The 26649-nt window shown below is 35.0% G+C and overlaps 1 protein-coding gene across 1 annotated transcript in view; it reads right to left on the bottom strand.

Annotated features, from left to right (window-relative positions):
- DPYD (dihydropyrimidine dehydrogenase) overlaps positions 1-26649 on the bottom strand; it is a 799188-nt gene that overhangs the window by 196683 nt on the left and 575856 nt on the right. The window contains 3 exon segments of the mRNA XM_021690256.2: positions 20287-20406; positions 21227-21290; positions 21292-21348. Coding sequence (XP_021545931.1) covers positions 20287-20406; positions 21227-21290; positions 21292-21348 — 241 coding nt within the window.

A 26649-nucleotide genomic window follows, 5' to 3' on the forward strand; every position in this document is an offset into this window, starting at 1 on the left:
TTTAGAAAAAAATCTATTTAGGATAAGAGATTTTGTACATCTGAATCCTCTACCCACCTACTTTTGTTGTTTCTCATAAATCGCTCTTTATTAAAAGAATCCAGGATTTAAATCTAAGTTATTCCATTTTAAAATTTTGTTAATATTTTAGCTTCTTTTTCAGGATTAATTTCTGACACAGGTGTTCGGGGGTTTTTTTGTTTGTTTTTGTTTTTTAAAGATTTTATTTATTTATTTGACAGAGAGAGAGACAGGAGAGAGGGAACACGAGCAGGGGGAGTGGGAGAGGGAGAAGCAGGCCTCCCGCCGAGCATGGAGCCCGATGCGGGGCTTGATCCCAGGCCCCTGGGACCATGACCTTAGCCAAAGGCAGATGCTTAACCGACTGAGCCATCCAGGCGCCCCACAGGCATTTGGTTTTAAAGCTCAATTTCTAATAGTAATTTTGGCCTAGATATAAGGTTAATTATTTAAAAAGCTTAACATTTATGGAATGCCTTCTAATTCTTGAATTCATTAATTCACTGGTTCTCATACTTTAGCATGCATCAGAATCACCTGGAGGGCTTGTTAAAACAGACTGCCGGGCCCCACACTACAGAGCTTCTGATTTAGTAAGTCTGGGGTTGGCCCTGAAAAATTTGTGCTTCTAATAAGTTCCCAGGTGATGCTTGCTGCTGGTCCAGAAACCATAATTTGAAAACCACTGTTGTAATTTATTACTCAGTTATTTAGTACATATATCTTCAATAATATTTTTAAAGAATATGTTGTATTTTCTGAGCCCTTGTATATCTGAGAATTTTTGTCCTGAATTGGCACATTAATTATCAACTTGGATGTGTGATTACCCTTTCTCCTAAAAATACATACCACTCTGTTTCCTTCTGGAATTTAGTGTTGCTGAGACTGTATCTGCGGCTAGCCTAATTTTTCTACATAATCTTGTAATTAAAAATATTTTGTAGAATGTGCTAGGTAAAGGTCTCTGTGCTGTTCTGGTAAATCAGTGACTTCTTTCTAATTGAATTTCATTTTAATTCAGGAAAGTTAAAAAATGTTCTAAAATGTATATCTTTCATTATTAGTTAACTTATGGAAAATGCCTATTAAAGCAGTTAAAATATAGGAAGTGAGCTAAAATAGTGACTGGTAACATGGCAAGTGCTCAGTAAATGCTAAGTATTACTATTTTTTCTTTTATTATCTGCTGTCCCACTCCCATCCTGCTACCTTCATCATGAATTCCTTTTTGGGTTGTCTGTATATGTCCATCAGTTTCCCTTTCATGATTTTAATTGCTCTGTCCTGTTTCTGTATATTTTTCGAGCGATTCCTAAGGCTATCTTTTGCAACACTGATTCAAGTTTCCATGGTTTCAATTTTGCTCTGTCATAACAATGTGGATTTTATTTGTGCTACTGTATTTTTGCTTCTTTCCTGTTTTTCTTTTCTTTTTCTTTCTTCTTTTTTTTCTTTCTATTTCCCTATCCATTCTGTATCTTCTTATCTTAGTCCAGTGTGAATTGCTCCTTGCTTTTATTGTCTGCTTGGTTGGGCAAATCCCCTCTTCAGGACTAAAGGTAGACATAATGTTCATGTTCACATTTCAAAGCCAAATTGGCGGAATTTAGCAGACCATGGGACTTTGTGAGATTAAAGTGGGAAAGTTTTATCTTTTTCTCCTTGCTTTGATTTGACACTCTGTACAAATGGAATACATGTAAAACTACATAATTCCCAGGGAAAGGATACTAGGAATCTTGGATTCTCTAATTCTACTTGAAGATCTTAGCTTATGAGGATTAGAGCTCTTAAACATTAGGCACTGCCTCTAGCTACCTCTTGCTAACCCTCACAGAGAGAGAAAGATATAAAATCTTCATTCATTCTAGAGTCTATCCTATGGCACTGGAACAATAGCAATCCTGCTTGCCTTAAAACAGATATAAAAGTATTTAAGTGCTTCTTGGCTCTGTTTTTATCTACTCCTGGTTTAGGAAAAAAAAAACTGGACCACTTACCAAAAATATTCTTATAATAACAGCTCTTTTGATACATCCAATCATATACACATTCTCAAAAATACCTGGCCAGGAACTAGGAGTGGCAAAGAAAGGCTTTTTTTTTTTTTTTTTAAAGATTATTTATTTGAGAGAGAGAGAGAGAGGAGGGGTGGAGGGAGAGGAAGAAAGAGAATGTCCAGTAGACTTCCCACTGGGCATGGAGCCTGAAGCAGGGCCGATTCCAGGACCCTGAGATCATGACCTGAGTCAAAATCAAGAGTCCAGTGCTCAACTGACTGAGCCATCCAGGCGCCCCAAGAAGGGCTTTTAATGATATATCCCATCACCCAAAGTTTAATACCCATCAATAAAGTTCACCAAATAGAAAGTTAGTGAAAATTCCTTGACAATTATGACAACCGACTAAATGTGAAGTAAACATTTTATTGTTTCTTTGCATTTTTGACATATTTTAGTGAGGATTTTAGAGAGTCCACCTGAGGGGCTACTCATTTAAAATCTAGGTTACTACATTTCAATTACTAAAATGAAAATGATCATTGACTACATTTAACCTATAAAAGATAAATTGGTTCATTCTCAAAAAACAAACATCTCAAATTTTTATTATATAAGATTATTATATCTTATAATGGTGGCATTCCCCATATTAGAATTCCCCCCCTCCCACTTAAGATGGGAACTGAAGATTGAAGATCAATAAGTATTAGAATCCTCTGAGATTCTTAAGGAAAAAACACCATATACAATCCTGGTCTCATCTCAGATCTACTGAATTAGATACTTTCTGAGCCCAGGATCAGCTTACTTAATAATATCCTTGGGTGACTATTATCACACTAAAGACCTTGGTGATCCCTACTGTATTATAAACCTATAAAAATGGTAAAACTAAACAAAAGCCTTTGGGAATGATTTACAATAATGTACAAGGAACAAACAAATACACACATATACACATACACATAATTTCTACAAAAAAGTTACCATATTCTCATCTAGTATAAACTTGCTATTAAAACAAGGCTTTAGGGAGCTAGAATGGCTAAGGCAAAAGATATTTCAACCATTCAAACTATTATTGTCAGCCCAATTCATTTCTATTATGTTTTTATTTTATACTATTTAATGGAGAAATTTATAATTCCACTTTAATATTGGATTAAACTAAAGTAAAAGACCAAACATTTGGAACTAGTGAATGAAAATCCAGCACAGAAATAATTTGATCCATTAAACCTTTGGCATCTGCCTTGAAAAGTACATATGTTTCTTTGTGCTATTTCTTAGTATATTAATATGAGAAATGCATGAAACCCTGAGGTTAATAGGAATACTGAGAGGTTTACTAGACCACTTACAGTGTAATTGTGACCTGTCATTCCTGTGATTTTTTTTTAAACAGTGATTAATCTTAGTGCTATATTCATAGATTATTTTCAGTCTAATATTTTTTGTTTAAGAAATACAAAAGTGGGTCTCTAGATATTTTCATCCTACAATATGTTGAGAATATTACAAAAGCATAATAGAGTAAATTAATACAGAGTGAAGAGGGGTGGGGAAGTAACTGTAACATAATGGTTAAATTCATAATATTAAGATCCAGATAGCAAGAATTCCAATATATGTGTATACAAACTGTGTGACATTACAGAATTTACTTGACTTCTCTGTACCTCAGTTTCTTTTTCACTAAAACAGGTAAATAAATATGACCACATGACTAGGTTGTTGTAATGATTAAATAACATAACACATGAAAAATTCTTAGCATCTAGTACCTAGTAAGATGGCCTATATTCTTTTTTTATTAAATATTTAATTTTAATTCCAGTATAATGAACATAAAATGTTATTTATATTAATTCTAGGTATACAATGTAGTGATTCAACAATTCTACATTACTCCATCATGACAAGTGTACTCTTAATCCCCATCACCTATTTCACCCATCTTCCCACCCACATCCCCTCTGGAAACCATCTATCCGTTCTCTATCTATTCTCTATAGTAAGAGCCTGATTTTTGGTTTATCTATCTCTTCTTTCCCCCCCTTTGTTCATATGTTTTGTTTCTTAAATTCCACATGTGAGTGAAATCATATGGTATTTGTCTTTCTCCGACTGACTTATTTTGCTTGGCATTATACTCTCTAGCTCTATTCCTGTTGTTGCAAATGGCAAGATTTCATTCTTTTTATGGCTGAATAATATTCCATTTTGTGTGTATATACACACACATATATATACATATACACATATACCACATCTTCTGTATCCTTTCATCTATTGATGGACACTTGGGCTGCTTCCATAGTTTGGCTATTGTAAATAATGCTGCAATAAACATGGGGGTGCATGTATCCCTTTGAATTCATGTTTTTGTATTCATTGGGTAAATATCTAGTAGTGTGACTACTGGATCATAGGGTAGTTCTATTTTTAATTTTTTGAGGAATCTCCATACTGTTTTCCATAGTGGTTGCACCAGTTTGCATTCCCACCAACAGTGCAAGAGGGTTCCTTTTTCTCCACATCCTTGCCAACACTTGTTGTTCCTTGTGTTTTTGATTATAGCCATTCTGACAGGTGTGAAGTGATATCTCATTATAGTTTTGATTTCCATTTCCCTGATGATGAGTGATGTTGAACATCTTTTCATGTGTTTGTTGGCCATCTGTATGTCTTCTTTGGAAAAATGTCTGTTCATGTCTTCTGTGCATTTTTTAATTGGATTATTTGTTTTTGGGGTGTTGAGTTTGATAAGTTCTTTATATATTTTGGATACTAACCCTTAATCGGATATGTCATTTGCAAATATTTTCTCCCATTCAGTAGGTTGTCTTTTAGTTTTGTTGATTGTTTCCTCTGCTGTGCAGAAGCTTTTTACTTTGATACAGTCCCAATAGTTTATTTTTGCCTTTATTTACCTCGCCTCAGGAGACATATCTAGAAAAACGTTGCTAAGGCCGATGTCAGAGACATTACTACCTGTGATCTCTTCTAGGATTTTATGGTTTCAGGTCTCACATTTAGGTCTTTAATCCACTTTGAATTTATTTTTGTGTATGGTATAAGAAAGTGGTCCAGTTTCATTCTTTTGCATGTAGCCATATAGTTTTCCCAACACCATTTGTTGAAGAGACTGTCTTTTTCCCATGGCTTATTCTTTCCTCCTTTGTCAAAGATTAATTGTTTATTTCTGGCTTTTCTATTGTGTTCCATTGATCTATGTGTCTCTTTTTGTGCCAGTACCATACTGTTTTGATTACTACAGCTTTGTAATACAACTTGAAATCTGGAGTGTGATATCTCAAGCTTTGTTTTTCATTTTCAAGATTAAACTTTTGACTATTCAGGGTCTTTGTGATTCCATATAAATTTTAGGATTGTCTGTTCTAGTTCTGTGAAAAATGTTGTTGGTATTCTAATAGGGATTTCATTAAATCTGAAGATTGCTTTGGGTAGTATGGACATTTTAACAATTTTTGTTCTTCCAATCCATGAGCATGGAATATATTTCCATTTGTAGACATTGTCTTCAATTTCTTTCATCGATGTTTTATAGTTTTCAGAGTACAGGTCTTTCACCTCTTTGGTTAGTTTATTCCTAGGTATTTTATTATTTTTTGTGTAATTATAAATGAGATTGCTTTCCTAATTTCTCTTTCCATTGCTCCATTATTAGTGTATAGAAATGAAATGTATCTCTGTATTTTAATTTTGTATCCTGCAATCTTATTAAGTTCACTTATCAGTTCTAGTAGGTTTTTAGTGGAATTGTTAGGCTCTTCTATCATGTCATCTGTGAATAGTGAAAGCCAATGTGGATGGCTTTTATTCCTTTTTCTTCTCTGATTGCTGTGGCTAGGACTTCCAGTACTACATTGAATATAAGTGGTGAGAGTGGGCATCCTTATCTTGTTCCTGACTTTAGGGGGAATATCAGGATGATATTAGCTGTGGGTTTATCATCTATGGTCTTTATTATGTTGAGTTTTGTTCCCTCTAAACCTACTTTGTTGATGGCTTTCATCATGAATGGATGTTGTACTTTTTCAAATGCTTCTTCTGTGTCTATTGAAATGATCATATGGCTTTTATCCTTTCTCATATCGATGTGCTGTATCACATTGATTGATTTGTGAATACTGAAATACCCTTGCATCCTGGGAATAAACCCCACTTGACTTTGGTGAATGATGTTTTTTGATGACTGCTTCAATTTCATTGCTAGTAATTGGTCTGTTCAGATTTTCTATTTCTTCCTGACTCAGTTTTGGGAGGTTATATGTTTCTAGGAATTTATCCATTTCATCTAGGTTGTTCAATGTGTTCACATATAATTTTTCAAAATATTCTCTTATAATTGTTTGTATTTCTGTGGTGTTGATTATTATTTCTCTTCTTTCATTTCCAATTTCATTTGAGTCATTTCTCTCTCTCCCTCTCTCTCTTGCTCTTCTTGAGAGTCTAGCTAAAGGTTTAACAATTTTGTTGATCTTTTTAGAGAACCAGCTCCTGGTTTCATTGATCTGTTCTATTATTTTTGTTTTAGTTTCTATTTCATTTATTTCTGGCATAATCTTTATTATATCCTTCCTTCTATTGGTTTTGGGTTTTGTTTGTTCTTTTTTTAGCTCCTTTAGGTGTAAGATTAGGTTATTTATTTGAGATTTTTCCTGCTTCTTGAGGTAGGCCTATATTGCTATAAACTTCCCTCTTTAAACTACTTTTGCTGCACTGTAAAGATTTTGAACTGTTGTCCTTTCATTTTCATTTGTCTCCATGTACTTTTTGATTTCCTCTTTGATTTCCTGGTTGACGCATTCATTCTTTAGTAGCATGTTATTTAATCTCTTTCCATATTTTTTTCTTTGTGGTTGATTGCTAGTTTCATAGCACTGCAGTCAGAAAAGATGCATGTATGACTTCAATTTTTTTAATCTGTTGAGACTTATTTTGTGGCATAATATGTGATCTATTCTGGAGAATGTTCCACGTGCACTTGGAAAGGGTGTGTATTCTGCTGTTTGGGGATGGAATGTTCTGAATCTATCTGTTAAATCTATCTGTTCTAGTGTGTCATTCAAAGCCACTGTTTCCTTGTGGATTTTCTGTTTGGATGATCTGTCCATCAATGTGAGTGGGGTGTTGAAGTTCCTACTATCATTGTATTACTATTGATTACTTCCTGTATGTTTATTATTAACTGTTTTATGTAACTGAGTGCTCCTATGTGGGGTGCATAAATATTTACAATTGTTATATCTTCTTTTGGACTGTCCCCTTAATGATATAGATATTTGTCTCTTGTTACAGTCTTTGTTTAAAGTCTATTATGTCCAATATAAGTGTTGCTACCCTTTCTTTTCATATTCATTTGCATACTAAATACTTTTCCATCCGTTCACTTTCAATCTTCCCGTGTCTTTAGGTCTGAAATGAGTCTCTTATAGGCAGCATAGAGATAGGTCTTATTTTTTTACCCATTCTGTCATCTTATGTTTTTGATTGGAGCACTTAGTCCATTTACATTCAAGATTATTATTGATAGATATGTATTTATTGTCATTTTGTTACTTGTTTTATGGTTGTTTTTGTAGTTTTTCTCCATTTTTCTTCTTTTGCTCTCTTCTCTCATGCTTAGTTAGCTTTCTTTAGTGATATATTTGGATTCCTTTCCCTTTTTTTTTGCATATCTATTATTGGTTTTTGATTTGTGGCTACTACCTGGTTTGTATATAACATCTTCTGTATAGAGCAGTCTATATTAAGTTGATGGTTGCTTAAATCTGAACCCATTCTTTACTCCTCTCCCTCTGACGTTTTGGGTATATGGTGTCATACTTTACATCACTTTATTTTGTGAGTCCCTCGACTGATTTTTACAGATATACTTATTTTTACTGCTTTTGGGCTTCCTACTTTCCTTACTCTTGCTTATGGTCTTTCCTTTTCACTAAGAGTCCCCTTTAACATTTCTTGTAGGGCTGGTTTAGTGGCCATAAATTCCTTTAACTTTTGTTTGTCTGGGAAACTCTTTCTCTCTCTTATTCTGAATGATAGCCTTGCTGGATAGAGTATTCTTGGCTGCAAATTTTTTCCTTTCAGCACTTTGAATGTATCATAAGATGGCCTATATTCTGTTAGTTAAAATTTCTTACTCAGTTACCAAAAGCTCACCAGCAAGTCAAGATGGATGTCAGAAATTGAGAGGCAGTCTCATTCCCCAAACCCTCTTAGTTATACACAGCTGAATATTAAGGATCAAATGGTGTGTCTTTCATGTCTACAATGTGCCTATGCCTTTCCTAGGCTTTGGAGGAGATCATGAAGAAACAGGAATGGCTCCTGCTTTTAAGAAGCTTATAATCCAAACAGGTCTGTCATTAACCAGATGTGTTAAATGAACTGAGAGCAATTTAGAAGCATTCCTTGGACTCTTGATTTTTGATCTATATACTTTTCAAATTAATTTATACTGATTAAATTTCTCATATCACATCATGCCAGATGTGTGCTAAAACAGTTTCATCTTATTTTATTTTATTTATATTTTATCTTGTTTTGTTTTATACAAGGGAAAGTGAGAAATGGTTCAGTTTCCTTTTTTTTTTTTTTCCCTTTCAGAAGGGGCTTAGCAAGGTTTTTTTGGTCCAATTTCTTCTTCACCTCACCACCTTCAAAATGTCCTTCTCTCTCTCCCCACCTAATGAAAAAGTAGCATCTCTGAATTACTTAGTGGTGCTTTTTGCAAGCTCAGTTGAAATTATAAAGGAGATGATACTGCCGCTGGGGAAAAAGATGGATCTGTCCAAAAAGAAGGTGAGACAGTTGCAGGAACACATGGTCATTTGTAACTGACTGAAGATTAGAAGGAAGAAATTAAAAAGGACACCCAAAGTTTTTTCTCAGTATCACAGTTAGACCAAGCCCTCATACAGTTTATCTAAGTCAGTAAGAAATAAGGTTATTTATTGCTATATTGATGACAGCTTCACTTCAAGCAAACGCTGCATGTTTACACTTTAAGAAAAATGCCTGAATGCTTCCTGTCATTTTTGTTGTTGTTGTTCTTTGGAAGGAATTAAAGAATTTTTCCCTAATTCACCTACTTGATCAATTTTCCAATATAGTGATGGAGTGATACAGATAATAAGGCCGTGATTTTGACAATGGTCACAGAAGAGTACATTCACAGATTTTCAAATCCAGATAGAATAAATGTTGCATTAGTAAATGACATTCATAGCCTATTAGAATTTAATGAGTATATTATATGTAGACAGAGACTTATCATGGCAGCTATTGGATTAAGACATTCATGAAAATGCCTAGCACTTCATCTTTGGAGACAGATCTGAGTTTGAATCCAAACTATGACACGTTCTGGCTATCTAAACTTTGGCAAGTTGCTTAACCATCTGGAGTTTGAGTTCCTAAAGCTACAAAATGGGGCCAGTGATGTCTGCATCATAGAGTTATTTATATAAGAATGCATATAAAGTGTTCAATATGGTGCTGGGCAAATAAAGATCGTATTATTCAAAGGCCTTGATATTCCCATGTAGCTGCTACTCATTGCCTGAATAGCCAGTGCTGAGGAGTGCAGAAATGCTGACTGATTTTGCCAGTAACACAAAAGTCTGGAAGTATAAAATTTCAAATGCTACCACTAGCACATATTAACTTATATACTGAGATTTATTAGCCCATGCATGAAAATTTTCTTAAAATTGCTGGTGCTATTTTAAGAAACATAGTCAAATTGATATGAAAATGAAAACCAAGGTATTGCTTTGTTATAAAGTTGTGTGAAGATTAGATGAAATAAGCTAGTGATCTTCTCAAAGAAGGATGTATACCCAGTGTTGCCCTTCTTATGGAAGTATGTATCCCATGGGTGAACTAATCTTAGGGACTCATTTTCTAGATCCTTGATTTCCATAGGTGTTGTATCTTAAATTTTATATGCCTGAGAAAGAGTGCAGTCAAAATATCATGCTGGTTCTTTCCCAACTTTTTTTTTTTTATTCATTTGAGACACAGAGACACAGAGAGAGAGAGAGAGAGAGGGAGAGAGCATGAGCAGGGAGAGAGGCAGAGGGAGAGGGAGAAGCAGGCTCCCCGCTGAGCAGGAAGCCTGATGCGGGGCTCTTTCCCAACTCTTATGTCTTAACAGTCCATTCTACCTTGGAAAAAAGCTTATCTCTCAATGATCTCAAATATTATAATGACATATTGCTCAACAGTAAAAGTGCTGAGGTATCAGACAAAATGCTAATTCAAACTATTGGTATTCATTTTAAAGAAGTGATTTATGATTGGGTAACAAATATTTTTGAAAGTCAGGTGAGTTCCAAGTTACTTCTTCAACAAAACTAAAAGAGTAGCTCATCAAATTGCCTAATCATGTTTGGTGAAGATTACTAAGTAACTTTTAGCTTGTAATGCGGAAGGTGTTCAAAGATTTGGGTTAATTGACTATAATAAAACTCTTTGCAGTCCCCTTTAATTATTTAGATGAACAAGGATTTTCTATATTCATATCTAAAAAATAATAGTAGAATAGAATAATGCCAACCCTGACATTTTTAGGAAAAATGTGCATCAATAATAAATATATGATCTAATTATTTTTTAAGAAGCCATATTTTCCTCATTAAGAAGTGTATTTCCAATAAAATTTACTTTTATGGTGAATAATTATCACTAGTTATAATATATTTATATTATTATGATAAAGTATTAACTGTCAATTAGAACAATATAGAAGAAAAATTATCATTAAAACCTTAACCCAGAAATTTAAAAAATATAAATGTCATATTATAGGCATATAGTTTGTTAAAGAGAAATTCTATAGCAATCCATAAGAGATGTTCAAACTTAAAAATAAACAAAAACAGGATAAAATTTGGTGAGGAAGTTGACTGGAAATACTAGTTCAAGGGAAAAAATTATGTAAAACTTTCAACTATTATTTCAAGCCTGTTATGTATTTTTAAATGAGTCATGATGAGTATAAAATCACTGTGCTATTGAGACTCTATTAAGTTTATTTAAAAGAATGATGTAGCCATTTCATCTTAAGAATTAATATTTGCAGAATGTGGGAGACTATGTCCTTTATTATCACTTAAACTTATGGCTAAAATTTGTAAGATTGACTTAAAATGGGTGAGGAGTACATAGTTTATATATTTTTTAATGTGGGGTATTTGTGGGCATAAAAATTTGAAGAAAACTAAAATAATGAGTGTAAAATCCTTACACACATTGAATCAAAGTATTAGACTCTACAAAAGCATAGTGAGTGAAGTTAAGCTGGCCTGACCAGATTCCTTTACCTTCTCTATTATGATGTTCCTTTATCATCTGGGCAGTCTGTACCTTTGAGCATCAGATACTGTGTGGGTCTCTTGAGGATGCACTATGCCCCACACTTAAGGACCTTTTGGAATTGGGGGTATTATTTGCTATCAGGGATTCAGATGGTACTAAATTATTGGGGCTGCACACCAGGACACTCCTTCATCCAGGAAAACCTGGAAGCTTCCATGATTGACAAACTGTATCACCAACAGTCTATAAACATGACTTTGGAAGACTCTCGTGCATAGTATAACTAGGCTAATGGCAGGGACACTGCATTGAAACAGCTTGTCCCCACAGCATTGGTTATCCCTTCCCTTCTACTTATAAAAAGGATGCAATTGTATGGGGATGACGGGCAAAACATAAAGGGAGAGAGAAAAGCGGGAGGCTACCAATACTGTTGTCTCCTACAGTTTGAGTCTGAGGAAATAACTATGTTCATTGATATGTACGTGCTTGTCCAGGGAGAGAACTGTCACTATTCAGTATGTTAGTGTCTGCACAAAGTCAAAAAGAAAAACATGGTATTTCACAATCAGGAGCTTAAGTTTACCCTTGTCTGCCTCTGACACCTGTTTCCTTTCCAAAGGACTACTTAGTGGCACTTAGAATGGATTCTCTTTGCATAACAATGGTTTGCAGTCAACATTTAATCCTTAAAATTTTTTTATTATTGAAGTATAGTTGATATGCAATGTTACATTAGTTTCAGATGTACAACATAGTGATTTGACAATTCTGTGCATTACTCAATGCTCACCACCGTAAGTGTAGTCCCCATCTGTCACCATACAATGTTATTACAATATTATTGAATATATTCCCTATGCTGTACTTTTCATCTCCATGACATAAAATAATTTATAACTGGAAACATTTAATTTTAAATGGAGTGGCATATTCTTTCTATTCTGAGCCCTCAAATACTATTTTCTACTACTTTTCTGTCTCTCTCTTTTTTTTAAAGATTTTATTTATTTATTTGTTGGAGAGAGAGTGAGAGAGGACAAGCAGGGGGAGCAGCAGAGGGAGAGGGAGAAGCAGGCTGCCTGCTGAGCAGGAAGCCTGACATGGGGCTCGATCATGGGATAAAGAAGCAAGGCTTCTTTAATTAATCCAATGTACTGTACCATTGTTCTGTATGAGACTGTGACATGGTGAACTGTTTCTGAAGCTTACAGAGATGTGTAGTTCTAAATTAAACAGTCACTGACGTGTACCTACACTGATTTTTTAGTACAGTAGATATGGGATAATGACCTGAGCCAAAGGCAGACACTTAACCAACTGAGCCACCCAGGCACCTCTTCTACTACTTTTCTTAAGAATGAATTCTGATTCTATTTACTACAATTTGTTTCAGATACTTGGCTGTGGGCAGAGATTCTAAATTTATATATGGAATACCATGATTCTTGAATTTTACCACCGATTAAAGCCTTTGACACTATTTTGGAGATAAGATCTTAAATAAAAATGCTCAATGACACCAACCTTTCTTCACCTACTGTTCAATGTGGATTCTCAGGCCCTCCCACACAACTCAGGGAGGAGCCCAGCAGTCTGTATTCTAATGAGTCCTCCAGGGTCTGGGGCACACTGAGAACCACTGATCTACTGGAATCTCACCTCACAACAGGGCTTCCTTGAGTTAAAACTGGCTCCAGATTAGAAGTTAAATAAGAATATCTCCCTTGCTGATGTACATAAATCCTTATACATAAAATAATCATACATATAAATCTTAAGTGCAAAAATTAAGGGTTAATCTAATTTTGATTATGTAATCAGGCATTTGCTTCTAGCAGGTTTTAAGATCTTCAGCTACTGAAAGCCAATGACATTTTGATAGTTCTCTCGATGTTAGGGATAAATGTGTTGGCTTTATAGTCTGAGCAATGCTGGAGAATTTGGTCTAATGCTTAGGGATTTAAGCCGACGAATGGATAAGGATGGTGAGGAATCTCATTCTAGTCATGCCCTCCTTTCCTAATTTCCCTTTTCACTGTTTGGTCTTCTTCCCCTTTTCCTTAGGGAGCTGAGTGATTGATAGCCTAATCCAATGACTGTATTACAGCTGCCTCAACTAGGACTCTTTTCCTTATCATTAGCAGTTAGCCTATGGTTAAATTCACAGCTCACTGCTTGGTACAGCCCCTGAGATTTAAGGGTCTGGCCTTTAGAAAATATTTAACATAAAACTGAAATCTTGACATACTGAGAACTCAGTTCTCTGCAAGCCTTCTTTAATTAATCCAATGTACTATACCATTGTTCTGTATGAGACTGTGACATGGTGAACTGTTTCTGAAGCTTACAGAGATGTGTAGTTCTAAATTAAACAGTCACTGACGTGTACCTACACTGATTTTTTAGTACAGTAGATATGCATGAATCTGTGAATATTTAAATTCAAGCTCAAACAGTGACACGATACTCCTTAGTTTTACTTTCATAATAGAACATTTTTTGATTAATTTCAAGCTTGAAGTCATTCTTTATGGAAAACACACACACAGACACACACACACAGAGGAAAGAAATTTAATAATTCATTACCATTGCTGCAAAGGTAAGTTTTCTTAATATGCTTGTCAGAGTCCTTTGGTTTACAAAGTCTATCAAATATTTTCTTAGGAGGTGATACAGACATTAATTTATTTTCCTAATTTTGAATAAAAGAAAACATATATAATATCCACATGGCCATGCATTTGTTGGCTCTTAAATACTTTTTGATTTTACCATTTATCTGCAGGACAATAGTTATTTTAAAATACCTACGGCAAGGATGTAGACCTTGGTCTACGCTTTAAACCTTTGCCCTTGCTCCAGTCCGTCAATGAGCTGTAAGCATCTATGAATATGGCAGCTGAGTCCCAGATGAAAAATTATGCATCTCATAAACTGCTATTCTGCTGAAATGTCAAGCCAAGGCAAGGCTGTACCTCAAACTCAGCACTTGGCATTTTCCTTCTGTCTGCTTTGTTGCCATGAAGCAAACATGAACAGTGAGGATTTGTGTAGGGCAGGTAGCAGGCGAGCTCACCGTCAAAAATCTATTAGGGCTCTGATCTCCTGCACAGACCAACGACAGCCAAACAGTGTGAAATTCGGGCTCCAGGAAAGGCAATATAATGCAAAAGGGGATTCTTTGTCAATCTGTACATGAATATATTCAAATGAGCATGATTTAAATGAGAATAGTTCTAATGGTGAGCTTCTCTCAACCAAACTGGTAATTTATAATGAAAATTGTAATTCAGCATCTTTATTTGATATGCCTACTTTGACTGTTCTGCAAATATAGTACATATATTTATATAACAAGGTCTTTAATAATTTGATCAGTTAAACTTGTGATGCCCTAAGAATATTTATGTGAATAGACTATATTTTTTGCAATTTTTTACACACACACAAAAAAGAAAAGAGATGAGTGAGTATAAAGTGAAAGGTTCTCCTTTTAATTATTCTTTTTGGCATAATTTATCAGTGCTTTTTTTATTCACTTAAATGTTACCTTTATCTTTCAGGTTATTTTAGACATTTCAGCATTAAAATCTAAGCCCTTATTGATAAAGATAGTTATAATAGATAGTTGAAATTTTATGACAGTGAGTAGGCGTGTTTTTCTAAAAGGATTTTATGCATCAGTAATTATGTGATTGACAATAAAAAAAGTCCAGCCCATTAACAACTACTTCCCATAAAAAAATACCAATACTGCACTTTATGATATAATTGTAATGTATGGTGCAAGAACTTAAAGTAATCTTGCCAAAATCTTCAGTTGCTTGTGTGTGTGTAAATAGCTATTCAAAGCAAATTGTAACTTTTGGGTTTTCAATCTACTGTGTGTTTTGTCATCTTCCTCATTTTACAAAAATACACTAATAAATAGATCAAGATAAGTTTAAGTTCCTGACTGGAATGGGTTACATTGCATTTGCATTTACATAATGCTCAGTACCTGAGTTCAACACAGCTAAGTCACTGTATGGTCCCAACAATCATGCCTAAGTAACTTTTTAAACATGAACATAAAATATGCAGTATAGAGTTAAGATTATTTTTAAACTATTATGCTGATTCATGTTTTGTGCAAGTTTTTTGAGCTATACACTTTGTACCCACTTCTAGCCCATACACTGGCACAGAGTTACAAAATATTAGCAAATTTCTAACTTGTACCTTCTTTTATGGATGTTTCTCTGGTTGGTTTTACAATGAAAACACCTTTAGGAGGCTTAGAACTATAAGCACTCAGAGTTCAGTGCCTAATAGCTGGATTTCAAATCGTTCATTATTTATTTGAGAATGTAAGGGCATTTATGGAGTATGCCATTGTCATTTGTTAAGAAATACACAATCGTCTCTTAAATCTGTAATATCCTATATGTAATTAGTAAATTTGGGCTCCTGAAATAGAGATCAAATCTTGAAGGCCATTTCTGATGAATTATTCAGAAATCAGTATTAGAATTTATAGGTATTACTATTAAATAAAATGTGTTCTATTGTTTTAACTGAGCAGGTTGGTACAGACAATAATGTCAAAAAGCCATCCAATATTGAAATTGAGAACAAGAATTTCCTTCTTTGGGTAAATAGAACAAATGCGGTAAATAAAATAATGTAAAACAATGACTTAATTTTCCAAGCTTCTAGGAAGTGAATTAATTGAACCTAAAGCATCCATCATCGTTTCAAAGTGCCTTCTGCAGAGAAATTTCATATCTTTTCCCTATGTGGGTGTATGTATATATAACAAACAGAATATATACAGGATAATGGAATTACATAACAAACCTAAAAAATATGCCCATCCCCCATCAATAGAAAGAAGCACTTAAAACACAACAAGGGATAATTCCTTCAAATGAGTTTACCCCACTGAAAGATCCTTGATTACTGTTTCTCCTAAAGCAGCTAGAAATTAATAAATACCATCCTCACAAAGTCAGTTGCAAGTCAGATGTATCTGTGGTTATGTCATGCAGGACTCATTTTTTTTTTTTAAGATTTTATTTATTTTTCCACAGAGAGAGAGAGACAGCGAGAGAGGGAACACAAGCAGGGGGAGTGGGAGAGGGAGAAGTAGGCTTCCCGCCGAGCAGGGAGCTGGATGCGGGGCTTGATCCCAGGACCCTGGGATCATGACCTGAGCTGAAGGCAGACGCTTAACGACTGAGCCACCCAGGCTCCCTTTTTTTTTTTTTTCCATGCAGGACTCATTCTTAACCATGTCTAAAAGAATCTTTTCCACAGGGAAGACTGACTGTGAAAATGTCACACCACAGTTGGACAACACATTTACCCAGGTGATAGTAATCACTGAGTTAAGGGCTATCTTAACATTCTTTCATTATTTGTGGATAAGGCCAGGAAAAAGGTCAAAATTTGAAACTAAAACAAGAAAAAAATAAGTAAACTAAAACTAGGAAAAATAATCAGTAATTCACTCAAGGATAGGGTTCATAAATAATGTTACTGATGAGATCAGTGGTTCTTCCAATGAAATAAATAAAGGCACGGAATCCCCCAGAAACAAAACAAAATAATCTGCTCAACTGTTTGGTGACATATGAACTAACTGTTGTTTGATATTTAAAAAAAAAAAAGATTTCTGCACGGATTCCAGAGAAAGGAAAGTTAGATGGTAACAACTTGCAATGTAAAGTCTCTACTGCCCAAAGAAAGGCAAGGAATTAAGAGTCGGTAATTTAGACAGGAGTATTTGTATGGTGGAGAGCTGAATTAGCCATCTTAGTTTCATGAAAATCTTCCTTATGAATACCGACTAAGCTTTCTTTTGATACTGTTCTCACTATGAAATCACTTTTAATTTTATAATTCAACCTTTAATGGACTCATGGAGCATGAATCTTGCCACGTGTATCTCCAATTGAAATTCAGGTTTATAAATCATTCCATTATGGATTTGCTTCATATGTTTTGCCTCCTCCAGCCCCCACCCCCAGATTCTAATCACCTATAGATGAGTTGGAAAAACGCAGTTTCTAAAATAACAAAGCTGAGGATGAGATCTCGGAATCTAACTATTGCTCTTGATAAAAAATTTTAAACTGCAACAAATAGAAGTAACCTTGTTTAATGACTTCTAGAGGCTTAATGACTTCTTTTATTAAATAAAGAGACCTCTCTCTAATCAGTAGCTTTCTGAATTTTTGAAGTTAATCATAATAAAAAACTCATTTTACATCATGACCCAGGATAGAAATAAACACATATATACATACACACACACACACACACACACGTGTGTGTGTATATTACATGTATAACTGAAAAAGATGTTTGACCAATGTTTATCCCATCTGTGTGCCAAGCATTCTGACATTTTTTTCTGTTCTATTTGATTTTTTTTAAATGTTGATTACAGGTCTTTAACTTGGTCCATTGTACACTCATGAGTTGGGAACCAAAGTTTGGAAAACATTGCTTTAAAGTACTCTAGCATCCAGACTAATCATGTTCGAAATAATCCAACTGACATTCGTTGGCTGAGGTTCTGTCTTCCCAATGCTAGTCACTGCCCTTTATTAGCTAGTGTGCTTTAGAAAGACATTACAGAATGTGACCATTTTTCTATAGCATGTGCAGTACCCCAAGTACCTCATTATTTCCCATTTAAACAAAATAAAACCTTCATGTCAAATAGCAGCAATCTTATTCTGAGAAAAAATAATAAAGACTGAATAGAGAGCTGGAGAATATCGAAGGGGAAAAACACTCCTCCCTGGCAATGGAAAGTATGTGTTGTATTTCAGGTGGCTATCCAAAATTGAATATTTTTCAGCTTTCACTTAAAAAAAGAATCTGCGATTCAAGCTGTTCTTCTAAAAGCAGACACTCCAGTGCTTGAGAATACTCGGGAAAGTATTAGCACTGTGCTGTGGTAATTTTTTTAATCTTATAAAAATGTCTGGCATATTTTGTATGATATTCTACATTGAAGCAGCATTTGAAGTCTTGACAGCCATGCTTGATAAAAGTAGGAATGGTATTTAGCCATTTTGATATTTCCATCATTCCTAAAATTTGAAGCCATTATTATTTAACACAGTTTTGGTAGGCTAGGTTTTGTTATAACTCACTCTGAAGGTACTATGTTATAGTACTTGCTTCTGTCCTCAAATATATTATTATTGCCTGTTTAAACTGCTTTTCAGATTCTATTACCTTTAAATTAAAGCCAACACTGCTTTAAAGGAAAGAAATTCTATCAATTTTGTCAATATGGAGAAAGGCTATTTTCAAAACAGACTGTTTAATGTGAAGGGACTTAATATAGAACCTATTAGAAATGAGGTACAAGCCCTTAAAAATGTTAGGGACTTTTTGTGGTTTAAAATGAAAGTTCCACCCAGGCTTAGCTGAGCTTATAGCCCAAGTGAATATTTATATATGAATTTATAAATCTTAGAAATAGAGTTTCATGGAAATGTTAACAGGCCCTGAGGTATAGCTGAACTTGTTTTCAGGTAGCACTATAATTTCCAGTGTGTGTATGCTTAAAGACTACAACACAAAAGACTTTTTCTAATGCTGTAATTTTGTAGTTTTTTTAGACTGAGTTATAGTATGGGAGAATATTCAGAAATTGCAGCTTAAATGAGAAAACGTGAATGGTGTTACTTATATAAAATACTACTGCAATAGTTCTTTTATTAATTTTTAATGTTCAGCACCCTCTGTGACCTCCTTTATTCTCTTGCTGTCAACATGGCAGGCTGGAAAAATTGAAATGGGCTGACAGAAAACATAGTGCACGTTACAGCCCAACTCTGGAGTCTCTTGACTCTCTTTCTGTGGCACATGCTAACGCGGTCCACGTTATTCTGCATTACAATAGTATTTAAGGCTCTGTTTGATAGCTCCTGATAAAAGAGAGTTTGTGTCTGGACCCTGAGCAGGTGCTTCTCGTCAGCTTTCATCTTTCTGACATTGTGGGAATACGAATGGCATTCAATTAAAAGCGGAATATAATTTTTTAAAAATCGTGGCTCATAGACACACTTCATGCTCTCAAAATATAATACCTCAGCATGGATAGTGCTTTATTTGTGTCTACCCAGCCTCTTCCAAAAGCATATTTTGGTCTGATTCAGCAATGCTTTTCTCGAACAGTGGGACACTGCTATATTATGTATATTTACCACTGTCTCTATCACCAAGGAGACTAATCCCCATACCAGCACAGTCAAGAACCTTACAGCATTGTCTTTGCAAGACCAAGTTCATGTTGTCACAGCAACAGAGTGCACAGGGCAAAGATACTGAACGACACATTGGGATTAAAACTTCTGTTTCTGTTTTAAATGCAAGTGTTTGATGATGAGGAAAGATATGCAAAGGTGTGAGGTCTGAAATGTCCTCTCAGCTGCCGCCATAAATGCAGTTTTAAGAATTCGCTGGGGACAGTTATGAAAGCAAGATTTTTTGAAGAAGGTAGATTTCAAAATTCTAGGAAAAGTGAAACAAATTCAGACTCTGAAAAAGATATTATCATCAGGGTTTTTATGTTTTTCTCTGCAACAGCACTGGTATCAGCCCTTACTAGTAAGTGACAAGACATTCGTGACAACGAGAAATTCTGAGAAGAGCGTAGACCACGAGAGAATCGAATTCACACACAACCTTATCTTGGTATTCTCTCATCTTTTGCTATCAGTTACTTGAGCTTTCACACTCAATATGTTGCATCTGTCATAACTATTAGGAATTTTGACCAGCAATGAGTTATCAGAATTTGGGATCATACAAGACATGATATACTTGCTTGTAACATGATCTCTGATTTTTCAGCAACCTTCAAGGAAGCAAAATGCAAGCAGAGGGCAACACCTACCAGACACTCCTCCATATGTAGTCCGCTTCCCAAGGCCCACTGCTGGCCAAGGTGTGCCATCAGCTTTTAATCCCATTAGACCTGAGACAGTGTTGGTCGCTGTAACGCCATCTGCACCACCTATGGAAAACACTTCATCATTTACTTGGGATTTTTTAAAGGGACAATGGTCAAAAGCCATTCAAACCCACACAACCAGGGAACATGAACACTCTTTCTCTTGAGAACATTTCCTTCCCTCAATGACTTTACTAACTTCACTCCTACCATTATGCTTACTAAAATGCTAGACATAAAAATTTTTAATTCCCATCAATTCATTTTTCCATTTATTATACAGATTGATAGATTTCAAACATTTTATAATTGGTGTTATTTCCCAGGTAGTTTACAATACCTTTGCAAATCAAGATGCAATTTCCATTGGATAGGGCATGGCATATATGATTTATAAAATCATTCACTGCCTGCATGATTTATGTGTTCAACAGATATTTATTGGACATATGTTTAAGGCAGTATACTAGGCCCTATCAATATATAAAGGGAATTCACAAGAAATTTCATATTGTGGAAGCTGGTATCTTTTTGTTTTGTACTTCATTAAAGGTTCAAATGCTACTGTTGGATTGTTACATTACAAGGTCATTTATTTTGGAGTGGTTCACTGTGAGCATGATTTTGTTTCAAAATTCTTTGTGCGTGAAGCAGGTGTTTATCAAGAAAGATTATAAATGTCCTTGTTTAGAGTCCATTTACTAGCTTGAGTCCAGGTGTGAACCTACTGCATTTGGGAGATCAAGTGCTCAATTTAGTATTTTTCTTAAACTCTAAACAAAGATACACACATGTATTTGTGGATAAAGATATACTTTGGAATGGCACATACTTCAGGCCCATACTTCCAGAACTAGACAAGTGACACAAGTCTAGTTCTTACCTTCCTTTGCAGCTCTTGCGATGCTTACGATATCAGTGACATTTGGGGTCAACTTGGCAAAAAAAAGGAATCTGAACAGCTTGCCTCACCCAGCGACAGATGTTCCGTACCAGCTCTGGATCCTGTTCAAATAGGTCAGTTAAATATAGAACATAATTAAAGAATTGTGATCAAAATGTGTACTGGAACAACAGCAAAGCTGGATATGTGCAAGACAAATCCAACTTGACAATGAGCTACATGATCTATTTCTCAATTCCTCCTCAGTATTACACCTAGACTCATTAGGGAACTAAGGTTAACACACTTCCAGTGAACTGCAAATTCATCACATAAAGGTTAAATTCCTCAAGGGAGCCTTTGGAAAATAAAATTACGAAGAACCAAATGGAAGAAAGTGTTTTCCACTACCAGTTAAATAATACCAGGAGTAAAACATAAACTTTTGGTGGTATATTCAGTAAATATTACAGAATTTCCAGAGACCTCATTGGCTTAAACCTAATAAAAAATACTTAAGCTGCTGATTCCTGGGTGGATGATATTATAGCTGAAGTCTGTTGTTTCCATTATTAGAAGACTTAGTCTTGATGAAGTATATTCAAAAGAAAATCCATGACTTCCTAATCAATCTAATTATGATATATAGTGTATGCTAATATGGAATAATTCAGCCTTGGACTATACATGAGCTGATCAGTAACTTAGTTTACTTTTGTAAATGTTACCAAGATCTTGAAGCACTTTTTAACATTCATCTACTTGAAAGAATTGATCAAAATGACAAAAATGAAATAAAATAAAATAAAAAAATGCTCATTTTTAAAAGCAAGGAACAGACATTTTCCTGTGCCTGTTTCCTGTGATTTTTCAGGCTTCTATTTTCTCATGGGACAAGTATCATTTAGAGGGCAATCACCTATCCTTTCCATTGAAAATAACTTAGCTGTAGCAATGTTCTTTGATTTTAATACATACAATAGTCCTTTTTTTTTATTACTTTTAGTGCAAAATTTATTCTGACAGGTACTGATAATGCACTTTGATAAATTACCTTAAAATATGCAATAGCAATTCATTATTGAACTTGGTAATATTATCTTAGCAAGTTAAAATGTTTTTTGAATAAAAGAAAAACCCAGAAAAATATAGACATATATTTAAACTATGAAACAGCAGGCCAGTATATCATTTGTAATTAATATTTTTATATGTAAGAAAGTTGCTCTTTGCATTTTAACCTTTCAAATTCTTTTAAGATGAGATTTCTAATGTTATAACCTTTAGAAAGAACCTTTTCACTTACGTTTAATGTGTCTTGATCTGTCATCTTGTATTACTCTAAAAGTTAGGCGTTTATGTGCTAAGATACAGCAATGAGGTAATTTCTGTTGGTTGTTACCGTCTCTATTCAGCAAAACTCATAATTTTAACAAAAAAATCTTTGATTCGGTTTGTTCTCTTTTTAGAACAGTAATTTCTTCATTAAACATAAATATTAAAAAAGCACTATATGGAATGCTCTACAGGGCATACTGTGCATTATGAATAGTAAAATCTGGAGACTTAGCTGTACAAATTCTAACTCATGAAAATGGAGATCTGCCCCTGCCCATGCAACGTTCATGAAATATTTATAACCACTGCATTGGCATTATGAAGGCAGTTGCATCTTTCTGACTTTCATTTTTAAGTTATGAATTTCCATGGGACTTAGCCTAGAAATGACAGTAACTCTAGATGATATCAATTGCATGTCCTTTGTGAAAGCTCTCTTTAAGATAGAATTTAACAATAATTTAAAGATCACTTGAATTGCATAATACGTGGAAGGTAGCCTGATAAGAATTACTGAAACAAACATAAAATAGTATTTGGTTCCAATAGAGTAAACACTAATAATCTGATATAGGCTTCTAAGTGGCTTTCAATACTATTGACCACCATGTCTTAATAATTTACTTTGAACATTTGTTACACTTTTTTTTCTGTTCATTCTCACCAGTTGAGTACTTGAAGTGAATGTCTTTTACACACTGTTTAACAATTTGGAATTTGCTCAAAGTTTTTCAGTTTTTGTAAAAAAAAAAAAAATACGGTCCCTTGGTACCATTACTTACTCGAATCATCTGTCTCTATTTTGAGATACCATAATTTGACCATCCTATACTTCTATGAGTAAGGTTCCTGGTGTTCAGATAATATTTTTTCTCATCTTCATACTCAGCCAAGCCACTTGCTAACTAATCTTCATACCCAGCTGAAACAGAATTTGATTACCTGGGAATTTTAAAAACAACTTCTGACTAATATTATTTTAAAAATTAGTGACTGTTCTTTAAATTGTAAAGTTTTGCTTGACATACATAATAGGGAATATTCTGATACAACTAGAAATGTGGTGAGGCTAATAACATAAAATGAATCTGTATACTTTGGGAAATTAAAGGACACGCTGTAACTATTCACACTTTCCTGGTTTCCTCACACTTTTGATATTAATGTTTGAGATCTAAAAGCAATTAATAGTGTTTCTGCAACTTGACCTTCTCAGTTTTCCAGTAATAGCATCAGATGGTGTCACCCATTAAAGCCAGTTTTTAAAACCTTACTGAAACAGATTTTAGATAATTTCTAATGCCCCCCCTTCCAAATCTTCAAGATAGGAAACACACAAAGGTATTATTATTTCTGACAAATTGAAACTTTAACATTATCCACACCAACAAAAAGTAAATAAAACCAAACAATTCTGGACTGCTTTTCTATTTCTAGGCACAAAGCATTGTAGATACTCAAAAAGCAGTGTTGTCAAAGAAAGAAAAATAAATACTCAAAATATTTTCAATTGATTTCCTTATAGATTCATCAAAATATAGACTATGCCTAGGTTTTAAAAAACCTGAGTATATATTTTTTATTTTTTTTAAAGATTTTATTTATTTATTTGAGAGAGAGAGAGAGAGGGAGATATCATGAGCAGGGGGGAGGGGCAGAGGGAGAAGCAGACTCCTCACTGAGCAGGGAGCCTGACACAAGATGCCATCCCAGGACCCTGAGATCATGACCTGAGCTGAAGGTAGAGGCTTAACAGACTAAGCCACCCAGCCACCCACCACTCCCAAAACCTGGGTATATTTTATGATAAATAATTTCTTTTTTTTTTTTAAAGATTTTATTTATTTATTTGAGAGAGAGAGAATGAGAGAGAGCGAGTACATGAGAGGGGGGAGGGTCAGAGGGAGAAGCAGACTCCCTGCCGAGCAGGGAGCCCGATGCGGGACTTGATCCGGGGACTCCAGGATCATGACCTGAGCCGAAGGCAGTCGCTTAACCAACTGAGCCACCCAGGCGCCCTATGATAAATAATTTCTAAAAGCATGAAATCCAAGACTTCCTTACAAATCTGGGATAATTCGGAAAAAAAAAAAAGAGTGGATAATGATGGGGGAAAAAAAAACTTAACAAGACTTTTAAAGTGTCTAATCCACAAAAAGTCTACCTAGATCTTGAAGTCTTTATTGGCTCTTCCTACAGGTATTAATAATGCCTATCCCTGACCATGACTGGCAATCTCTCCCACAGCAACTGTATGTGTGTAGGTGTGTATACTTCTTTAGCACCTGTTAAGCTTTTTGTTATTCATGTGATCACCAAAGAATGCTCTGAGGCAACAGAATGAGCTTTTCTTTTTTTTTTTTTTCAATTTTATTATGTTATGTTAGTCACCATACAATACATCATTGGTTTTTGATGTGGTGATCCACGATCCATTGTTTTCGTATAACACCCAGTGCTCCATGCAGTACGTGCCCTCCTTAATACCCATCACTGGGCTAACCAATCCCCCCTCCCACCTCCCCTCTAAAACCCTGTTTGTTTCTCAGAGTCCATAGTCTCTCCTGGTTCATCTCTCCCTCCGATTCCCCCCCCCCCTTCATTTTGCCCTTCCTTCTCCTAATGTCCTCCATGTTATTCCTTATGTTCCACAAATAAGTGAAACCATATGATAATTGACTTTCTCTGCTTGACTTATTTCACTTAGCATAATCTCCAGTCCCATCCATGTTGATGTAAAAGTTGGGTATTCATCCTTTCTGATGGCTGAGTAATATTCCATTGTATAGATGGACCACATCTTCTTTATCCATTCATGTTGAAGGGCATCTCAGCTCTTTCCACAGCTTGGCTATTGTGGACATTGCTGCTATGAACATTGGGGTGCATATGGCCCTTCTTTTCACTACATCTGTGTCTTTGGGGTAAATACCCAGTAGTGCAATCGCTGGGTCATAGGGTAGCTCTATTTTTAATTGTTTGAAGCACCTCCACACTGTTTTCCAAAGTGGCTGTACCAACATGCATTCCCACCAACAGTGTAAGAGGGTTCCCCTTTCTCCACAACCTCTCCAACATTTGTTGTTTCTTTCCCTGTCCATTTTTGCCACAGAATGAGCTTTTCTGGGACAGAGATGTGTGATAAGATAAGCAAGAAATTGCTGAAGCCCTTAAAGGCATGAGTGGTGGGGCTGGGGAAGCACCTGGTGGTCTTGAGGGTACTGCATTGAGGCGAAGGTACCAGACCAGACCTGCTGACAAAAAGATGAAAGCAAGCTAAGAGACAATTTTGGTCTCTTCAACAACTTTAAGGGGAACCTCCCTGTGTCTGCCTGCAATTAAAACACTCTGGAATCGATCCCTTTGAAAACCAAACAACAACAACAAAAACTAGAAATGTAGCTCTGAGTAGATTGTTTGCTACAGTAGTTTCCACCGTCCAAAACTGTTTTTAAAGCTTTATTTTCTATCTGGGCCATAAGATAATAATTTCTAACTCTAGGAAGTTTAAAACTTAAATTTTTTTTTAAAGCTTTCTTTTCTATCTGGGCTGTAAGATAATAATTTTTAATCTAGTAGCTAGTATGTCTCTAGTTACATATTAAAGGGGTTCTATAAATGATACACACTGCTGCATCTGAGACCCCTAAGATGACCTCTCCATTGTAGGACAGGCATTTCCACCAATTTCCTAGGGCATCAAATCTCATTGGTTTCATGCCCTGTGCAAAAGAACAAGCATTAGAAAATGAGGCTGTGAGAATTTCTTGATAAGCTAAATTACAAGTGAAATTTTTGACTTTAAGAAACATTTCTCTCCAATTTACCTGGTAATTTTCATTCTGTACAATCTTTTCAAAATGGCTCTCTTAGAAGGTGGCATTTCAATGAATCCACTGAAAAATTTTACCAGTTATAAATGTTTTCCACTAAGGAACTCCTAAGTCTTAATTCACATGAATGCCAGGAAGTAGCTAGCATTTTTATTATGTCCACTTCTCTGACAGAGAGAACTAGGGCCCAGAAGATCAATCTGAGTACCTATTTCACCTTCTTAATTTTCTTTCCCATTATCATGTCCTAAA

The sequence above is a fragment of the Neomonachus schauinslandi genome, chromosome 4 (genome assembly GCF_002201575.2).
Source record: "Neomonachus schauinslandi chromosome 4, ASM220157v2, whole genome shotgun sequence".
Taxonomy (NCBI): Eukaryota; Metazoa; Chordata; class Mammalia; order Carnivora; family Phocidae; genus Neomonachus; species Neomonachus schauinslandi.